This window comes from Schistocerca serialis, chromosome 6 (genome assembly GCF_023864345.2).
Source record: "Schistocerca serialis cubense isolate TAMUIC-IGC-003099 chromosome 6, iqSchSeri2.2, whole genome shotgun sequence".
Lineage (NCBI taxonomy): Eukaryota > Metazoa > Arthropoda > Insecta > Orthoptera > Acrididae > Schistocerca > Schistocerca serialis.
The window spans coordinates 307,356,148-307,365,489 of NC_064643.1; the positions used below are offsets into that span (position 1 = coordinate 307,356,148).

General features: G+C 40.3%; 1 protein-coding gene across 1 annotated transcript; it reads right to left on the reverse strand.

The window, feature by feature from the left end:
* Positions 1 to 768: 768 nt before the first annotated feature.
* Positions 769 to 5,079, reverse strand: LOC126484838 (ejaculatory bulb-specific protein 3-like). The gene is made up of 2 exons (XM_050108433.1): positions 4,893 to 5,079; positions 769 to 959 (listed from the first exon to the last, which is right to left on the reverse strand). The coding sequence occupies exons 1-2, from the start codon at positions 5,077 to 5,079 to the stop codon at positions 769 to 771; spliced, it is 378 nt and encodes a 125-aa protein (XP_049964390.1).
* Between the last annotated feature and the right edge of the window lie 4,263 nt (positions 5,080 to 9,342).

A 9,342-nucleotide genomic window follows, 5' to 3' on the forward strand; every position in this document is an offset into this window, starting at 1 on the left:
GTGATCTTATTATGCATAAAAGACTAAGTTCTTATTAAAAGCAATTCACCTATCAGCTGTCGGTGTATCTACATATTATCAGTTCCATTCGGTAAAGGTCGGCCGCGGTGGCCGAGCGATTCTATCCGCTCAGCCCGGAACCACGCAGCTGCTACGGTCGCAGGTTCTAATCCTGCCTCGGGCATGGATGTGTGTGATGTCCTTAGGTTAGTTAGGTTTAAGTAGTTCTAAGTTCTAGGGGACTGATGACCTCAGATGTTAAGTCCCGTAATGCTCAGACCGATTTGAACCATAGGGTAAAGTTCTTCTTAATATTCTTGCTTACGTGTGAGACGATTAAGAGAATTAATGGTGATTTGGTTTGGGGTTTACTGTTTCATAACCTCGTCTTCAAATAACAAATGTTTTAAAATATAAGAAACAGGTTGACAGGTAATTTCATAATATTTTTTTCCGATCATTGTAAAACTGGCGCTGTCATAGTGATGGCGACTGAGCGCGGAGAATGAAAAGTGTGAGGACCAGGTTTAGAAGGTTCATATAGTGTTGACTTTGCGGATAAGGAGTGTTTCTGTATTTCCCAAGCAGATCAACTCAAAAAATCCGATCTGAAAGCTGGAAATTAAAGGTATAAAGAAATAGTTGTACCACTGCCTGTTTCATACATACAGTATTTTATTTATGTTTATTTACCACAGATACTGAAAACCTGATCAACAATAAGACCTTAGATCATGAATATTTCAAGAAGAAATCAACTTCTGTATTTCAATCAGAGAGCCTCTTCAGTTCCGCGTCGTGCCTTCGCCTGTAAGTGCCAGCTGGATCGTACTTGCTCTCCAGCGACTTCCACAGGTCTGGCTTCTTGTGGATGAGAAACTTGATCACCTTCTCAGCCTGAGCTTTCTGCGTCTCACTACACTGGCGGCAGTCTGTCTTCAGGGCTTCTGGTAAAGTACCTACAACAATACACACTGAGGTTACTCCACAGCACTACGTTCCCATTAAGGTTATACGACAATAGTTGTGACATTCTTGGGAAATTCTACATGCCCTATCGTTCAACACTCTCAAAAGGTCTCTAAGTCTGAGGCACCCACAAACGGAAAAAACATAGTAAGTGGTAACGCAAAATGAAAAGTAACATGGTACTAAATCATGTTGTTCGATATAAAGGTAGCACGACACAAGAACAGGAGGGATCTAATAGGGGACGGGAGATGTCCCTATAAAGAGGCCGGTTAGAATTGTGGTGAGGATTTGTTTTTCTACTTTTTCCAGTATTTTCTAATTGACATAATTCAAAATGATTACTACATGTAAATAACATACTCTGAAACGCTCTGTTAAAAGGAAGGTTGGAAGAAATCAGCACCACTAGTTAGAGGCGAAAAACCGAAGGTGTTAACACCTCATACACGGTCCAGACACACTAATGTGACCATTACTTATTTTCGGAATCAGCGTACAATGACCATTCACAGACAGGAGTGACGAGGAAAACAGCACAGTCGTTGTCGTAATGCGGAAATGCAGCAATCTATCTGACACCCAGCAGGGTAAGATCATTGGCTTTCGGGCCAAGAGTGGAAGAATTTTGGAAACGGCAAAGTCTGTAAAGTGCTCATGTGCCGCCGTAGTTAAAGTATGCCGTGCATGGCAAAATGGCGCTATTCAAAACCAACGCCGAGGCAACTGTGGCGCACAACAGGATATAAGCGGGGGTGAACGAAGTTGCAGAGATACGTACGGACGAATAGACATCAAACTATTGAGCAACGGAACGCCCCAGATGAACCAAGGGCCTATCAACAGTGTCTTCTCAACGACTGTTCAGCGAACTTTGCTGCGTATGGAAAGATACCTGGTTCATGCATCCATGGTGACTACTTTTCACTGGGCCGAAGGCTGGACACTGCATGCCAGTACGCAACTGGACGTCCACTGAGTGGCAAGAGGTGAAAAACGTTTTGTGTTCCATCGGGCAGATGGCCGTTGGTGTGTGCGGCGTGAAACGTTTTAAAGCAAACACGATGCAACAATCTTTGGCAGGGTCCAGGTTGGAGAAGGGCGCGTTATGGTCTGGGGAAAATTTTCGTGGCATCCCCTGAGTGAACTTATTATTCTTGAAGGCTCACTAGATCAACACAAGTAAGTGTCTGTCAACGGGGACTGCGTCCACGCCAGGACGCAGTTTCGTTTTCTACGGTACGATGGTATCTTCCAGCAGGACAATGCAACGAGTCACACATCTTGCAGTGGGCGTACGTGGTCCTAAGAGCAGGTTGACTTTATCGTATCCTCCTGGCACAGAACTCCCCGGATTTAAACCCAATCAGGAATCTGTGGGACCCCCTCGATCGGGCTTTTCACGCCATGCATCCCCAACCAAGAAACCTGGCGCAATTTGCCATGGCACAGCAGTCGGCACGGCTCCACGTCCCTGTAGGTCCGCGCTACAAAAGGTTATTTAGACTTTAGACAGGTGGTCACGTCAGTGTGACTGGACAGTGTATGTTACCACACACTGTTTTTATATTACAAGATATATTTTAATATAGTTGATAAGCTAGTGCGTTGCTGGCTCCAGGATTCCATCACTTCTTTTCGTCGTTCAGTCGACTTCGGTGCTTATTTGTCTTCGCCACATCTTTGGCGGCTGGGATTTTAACTGCAGTTCGCGCGCTCTGCTGGGGGCTGGTGTGCGGGTATCCGCGGTGTGAGGTGGAGTGACGTGGGACTGTGCTTGTATGCAGCACGGCGAGAGGCCGAGTCTGCATGACGAAGGAGCGTGGCCAGCCGCTATTGCGAGTTTAACCGTTACAATGAAGATCTTATGTCCATGGTGATGGGGATATCCTCGAGGTTGAAAGGACAAGTTCCGCCGAGTTGGCTATAAGCTACACAGGCTGAATGAATTGGAGTCGTCGAGCTGCTTCGGTGGGTGGTGTTCATATTAACTAACTATTCCAGTGTACTGAAAACTATTTGGAATTGTTCCAGTTGCTTATCACTGAATTTGGTGTCGTCACTTGATACTTTGACGGCAGTTAATTAAGTGTAACGACGCCCACGAAACAGACACGACGCATGGCTAAACACGTAGCTATAAGTGTAGCTAAGTAGTGCGTTAGTCTGTGTTTGGCGTTCCAGGCTGCGCTGAAATATTTTTCCCATTATAACTGTCATCTCATTATTTTTGTCTGGCCTTTAAATGTGCGCCGAGATTATTCTTGCTATTGTAACTTTTATGCCATTATTTTAGCGACGGTTTTAAGGGATTGGCTAACCAAATTTTAAGAACGGTGACTGCCCAAGTAAGTTACGGAGGTTGATTCTGTTGGTTTCATTTGTGTAGTATATCATTGAAAGATGTTGATAACTAGTTGTGCAGTTAGAATTATGTATCTCATGCCCCAGAATATTCGGGTTATGTTGTTACTGTCCTGTAATTCCATCCTTTCGGTAGAGAGTTAAGGTTTCTGAAGTTCAATCGCAGTACGAAGTTGAGTACCTTTTTATTTCATTTCCTGTCCCGTGGATTTCTTGTATTGGTTAAAATCTTTGGTGTGCTCGCGTCCATCATTAATTCTCATGTAGAGTGGAAGCGGCCCCTGTTAAGTTTTTCTTGGGAAGATCTTCTCGTTATAGTCAGGTACTGAAATCATACCAACCTGGTTTATGCAAATAGTATTGTTCTAATTCATCTGAAGTTGGCCGAGTAAACTGTAAAAATTTTGGGGCTTGTTGAACTCAGAACTTGGATGTGAGTTAGTCGTATTTTATGAATCAGGATTTTATGAACATTGTATTAGTTAACGAAAAGTTGGCCGAGTAAACCTTACAATTTTGGTGTTTATTGAACTCAGAACTTTTAACTGGGATAGTTTTTTACGAGCGTGCTTTTATGAATATTGTGTTTGAATTATGAAAAGTTGTCCAAGGAAGCCTTAAAACATTACTGTCTGTTGAACACTGTGTTTGTTAGGTCAGCCATATTTATCTTAATAACGATTTTATGAATAGTGTTTCATTTAATGAAAAGTTGCCGGAGTAAACCTTAAAAATATTGGTGTTTGCGGAACTCGGAACTTTTATCTGAGCTAGTTAAGTCAGTCATATTTTACGAACGATAATTTGATGAATATTGTTTTTAATTTATGAAAAGTTGGCCAATGAAGCCTTAAAACATTACTGTCCGTTGAATTACGAACTTGGATGTGATGAAAAGATAGATAAAAGAGTTTCCATGTAAGTGATGAAGTAGGTGTGATTTGTCAGTCATATTGAATTAATTATGGGTCCATGGACATGGTTTAAATTAATGTAAGTGGTTAATAGAAAACGATATATAAAAGATATCTTAAAGGATTTTTGTGTTCTATAAGACAAGCTTTGTTGCAATTATAGTTACTGTGAATGTATTATGAGCCATGTGTATGTAATAAAGAAGTGTGTGGCAACTACAACTGATTTCGATTGTGATTTCGATGTGTCCTTAGGGCTTAAATCTCGTGTGTTTTGCACAAGAAAATAGTTTTGATATGGGATTAACATTTCTCTATACCTCAGTGATAAAATGACATTTTCTAAAGGGTGAATAATTTCACCTTTATCTGTCAACTCTATAGAACTGTAACCCATACTTACTCATCTAGCTAATTTTGGAATGAAAATATACATCCTCGATTGTCCCACGAAGGATACGAGAAACGGAAGACTGAAAGGGAACAGGTTTGTGGAATGTGTAAGAGACTGAATTTACACACATTCTTACCAAATGTGACGGGAAAAAAATATCAGATATACATCTCAAACAGCAGAACGCACTCTCTTTGTTTTTACTTATCTTCCTATAACCACAAGAATCAGTGTGTTGCCATTTGACTTACGTTTCAGTTGTTTGCCCTCGGCAGTGCAGGAGACATCGGAATTCGAGACGAGGCACTCGTGGTATCTTCTGAGCAGGCGATCGTTAATCAGCACCTGCTCCACGTCGAAGTTGTCATATTTGTTGTTGTAGGCACAGACAAAGGTCAGAGCGACCAGCAGTACCACAGGAAAGACGCAGCTCTCCATCACGGTGAGTTGTTGGTACGTTGTAGAATGCTGTAGCTGTCTTCCTTATATACCTTCCGGTACCAGGGGAAACCGTATCCATCCAACAAGGACTCGCGAAGACATCTCCTTGGCCTTGCATGTATCGTATAAGGAGTGTGACCTGATTCGCAAGCTTACCTAAAAAGTTCTGCTGCTAGGAATGTGCCCGATTCGTTAGAGGTTCTTGGTAACTACTTCCTCCTATCCTTGAAACCAACGACCAAAGAATTTCTTTTACCGTTTGTACAGTAAAACTCTTTAGTGATGATGTCTGGATGTCGCAGCTGGAAATCTTAGTATTTACCGACAAGCGTCACGTATAATGTCCCTTTTCAATTTTAATTACCTGTTAATAATATATCGCAAAAGTATATGGGAATTATCATCTTGATGAATGGTTTATTTTTGTCTGTGTTTGTAAAGCAATTTTGGTTTTTAAGATGTACTTCCTGCACAATCCTGAATATATTTCCCCTCCTTTTTGTCAGTCAAAGAAGTTTGGTATCTATGTGCTACCTTCGGTTGTTTTCTTTCGTTAATCTATAAGTACTTAACTTCTTTCATTAATCTTTAAGCATTGAAGCCGAGCAATTGCATTCTCTTTCGGTGTGTCGTCTAATACTCTGAAGGTTTTACGTAGTCTGTAGCAAAGACACCAACATAGTCACTAAAATAAATCACAAACGCTTATTTATTAATACTTTCACTGCCTGTTTCTAAAATTCTTGCCATTATCAAATGGCCACCCGATTTAGATTCTTCAGCCTTCTCACTTGTTTAATGTGACTTTCCACGAAATTTTTTCATGTGCCAACCTCTCCATCTCGATGAAGCACATGCAACCTAAGATCTCAATTGTTTGCTGGATGTATTCCAGATCTCTCTTTTCCTCTACAGCTTTTACTCTCTACATTTCCGTCTAGTACCTTGGAATTTTATTCGGCGATACCTTTACAGGTGTTCTAATATCCTGTCACTTCTTCTTTTCACTGTTTCCCGTATATTCCACTCCTCGCCGATTCTGCGCAGAGCCTCCTCATTCCTTACCTTATCAGTCCACCTAATTTTCAACATTCTTCTGTAGCACCACATACCAAATGCATCGAGTCTTTTCTTTTCCGGTTTCCCCAGAATCCATGTTTCGTTACTATACAATGCTGTGCTCCAGACGTACATTCTCAATAATTTATTCCCAAAATTAAGGCCTGTGTTTGGTACTAGTACACTTCTCTTGGACAGTATCGCCCACTTTGCCAGTGATAGTCTGCTTTTTATCTCCTCCTTGCTCGGTCCCTCATGGGTTATTTTACTGCCTAGGTAGCAGAATTCCTTAACTTCACCTACCAACCTGATGTTAGGTTTCTCTCTGTTCTCATCTCTGCTACTTCTCATTAGCCTTCCTTCGATTTACTCTCAGTCCATATTCTGTACTCATTAGACTGTTTATTCCGTTCAGCCAATCCTGCAATCCGTCTTCACTTTCATTCTGGACAGGAATATCATCAGAGAATCTTACCATAATATCCTTTCACCTTGAATTTTAATTCCACTCTTGAACCCTTCTTTGAAATTTCCCTCATTGTTTCTTCGATGTACAAATTATTCAGTATCAGAAAAAGGACTTCATCTTCTTGTTACACTGTTCTTAATATGAGCACTTCGTTATTGGCCTTCCAGTCTTAATCTTCACTCTTGGCTCTCTTACGTGTTGTATATTACCCATTTTTCACTATAGCTTACCCCTATTTATTCAGAATTTTGAACATATTGGACCGTTTGACATTGCCGAGCGCTTTTTTCCAAGTCGGGACACCCTATTAATGTCTCTCGATTTTTCGTTAGCCTTGCATCTGTTACCAGCCGAAACGTTAGAACTGTCTCTATTGTCTTTACCTTCCCTAAAGCCAAACTGATCGTCATCTAACACATCCTCAATTTTCTATTCCTTTCTTCTGAATATTACTCTATCAGCAACTTGGATTCATGTGTTGTTAAGACGATTATGCGATAATTCGAGCACTTGTTAGCTCTTTCAGTTTTCGGAAATGTGTGGATGATGGGAACTGTATGGATGGTGTATCGCGCGAGATTCATGCATTCTACACTCCAACGTGAATAGTCGTTTCGTTACCACTCCTCCCCCCCACCCTCCTGCCCTGTGATTTTATAAATTATGACGGAATATTATCTACCCCTTCTGCATTATTCGATCTTAAGATTCTCAAAGCTCTTTTATTTTGTGATTCTAATAATAGATCCCCTGTCTCTTCTACATCGACTCATTTTCTCCTCTCAAGTTATCAGAATAGTATTTCCACTTCATTGTACTGTTCCCACCTACCCGCTCTCTCTACCTCATTGAACAGTCGAATTCACATTGCACTCTTAATGTTATCACCCTCGCTTTTGATTTCACCAAACGTTTCTTTGACTTTTCTATATGTTTAATCTGTGCGAACGGCGGTCGTTTCTTTTTCGATTTCTTCACATTTTCATGCAGCCGTTTTGCCTAAGCTTCCCTGCACTTCCTATTTGTTTCATTGCTAAGTGATTTGTATTTCTGTATTCTGAGTCACAGAGAACGTCACAGAGATGATGAACCAATTCGCGTGGAAGACGTTGAAATACGTTAACTTAATATACAATGACTACAGACGCTAGAACCACATTTTTAAAAACAATGAATTTCCCTTAGTTTGACAATAATTACAGAGTTTTCAAGAAGATTATCTGTACTTCTGTGGACTGCATGTAATGTATTTGGATCTGTTTGTGTACTTTAATCTTAAAATTCCAAGAGCGTACATTCCTAGCATAGTAAATAAATATATTGCTTCCTCCTAGGTATATCTCGCCAAAAGACGATCTAGATAAAATTAGAGAGATCTGAGTCAACGCGAAGGCTTATCGGCGATTGACCTTCCTGTGAACCATTCGCGACTGGAACACAAAACAAGAAGAGTGACAATGGAACACAAATCACCATCGACTATATACAACAAGATGGAGAACAGACGTAGATGTAGATGTTGAAGATAGGGACAGACCATACTCTTCATTTCACTTTGCCAAAGTGCCATAAAGATGAGAGAAATAAACCACGTCGTGATTACACACCAAGAAATATCATACTGTATGTTCACGACGTGTATTATTACACGGCTTCCTCTGACAGTTCCCTCTTAAGAACAAGCAGGTACTTAGCATTTCTGCATATTACGTGTAGAAACTGTCTTTGAACTAATGATGGGATAACTTCTGTGAGAAAAAGACGCATTTGACGACGTCAGTATCATCGTAATTTTTATGAATATGTCAACTAAATGTCATTAAGACTGATAAACCAAGTGGAATACAATCATATAAAATCTTTCTGTATTTTAACATTGTGTTTAGCTGGATACTGAAACAAAGAACATCTTACCGGCGCCACGAATACGTTTCAAAACGCCACGCCTAAAAACAGTATTTTTCTTGGGCTCATACCTCTGGTTTTATTTTCTTTCTATGAGAGGTATGGTCAAGTATTCTGGATAGCCCTTGGACAAGGGGCCATTTGTATACTCAACAGGAGGATCTTCTTATTGTAACTATTTTACAGGACAGGGTCAAACTTTGTATTTTACACACTTCCTCCAGCTTAAGCAAACGGAGCCCCTTAAGAGGCTTATGGAGGTACCACTTAGCTCATGTTTGCACAAAAACAGGAAGCGGATACCTAGATAACTAAGCGCAGAAAATTGGTCAAATTTTAACGGTATATTCTCTAGGCTTTTATCTGGAAGTGACATATTTCCATTTTCAAAAATAGCCCCAAAATATTGTTTGTGGGTACCAAAGCCGGTAAGGGCAACCATTAGTACATAAGTTTAAATTATCATGCTGCGCACAACATGTAACAATGAAATCTACGTCCATCAAAATTTTCTGTGTTAAATTCTGCCGTTGTAAACACATTATATTGCATAACAGTGATCCAAAAGATAGCTGTCGTTCTAACGTTTTATTTGTAATTACGTTACATTTGTGTTTGATTGTTGTTCGCTTATTCACGCAGATGAAGTTCTAAGCTACATGTTATTATCTAACAGATTTTTTTTTTCGACATCGTAGTTATTCAAAATTTTTGCAAGGATATTTTTGGTTTATATTAATGTTATTGTGAAAGTAGAAAGGAACGCAGAAATTACAATGGACGCAAATGGTAGCATGGAGTTTACTCCAGAAAAAAGTGAACCCGCT

Coding starts and splice junctions, on each gene's coding strand:
- LOC126484838 (XM_050108433.1), bottom strand. CDS start 5,079: ATGGAGAGCTGCGTCTTTCCTGTGGTACTGCTGGTCGCTCTGACCTTT. Junction 960..4,892: donor CGAGGGCAAACAACTGAAAC/GTAAGTCAAATG, acceptor GTATTGTTGTAG/GTACTTTACCAGAAGCCCTG.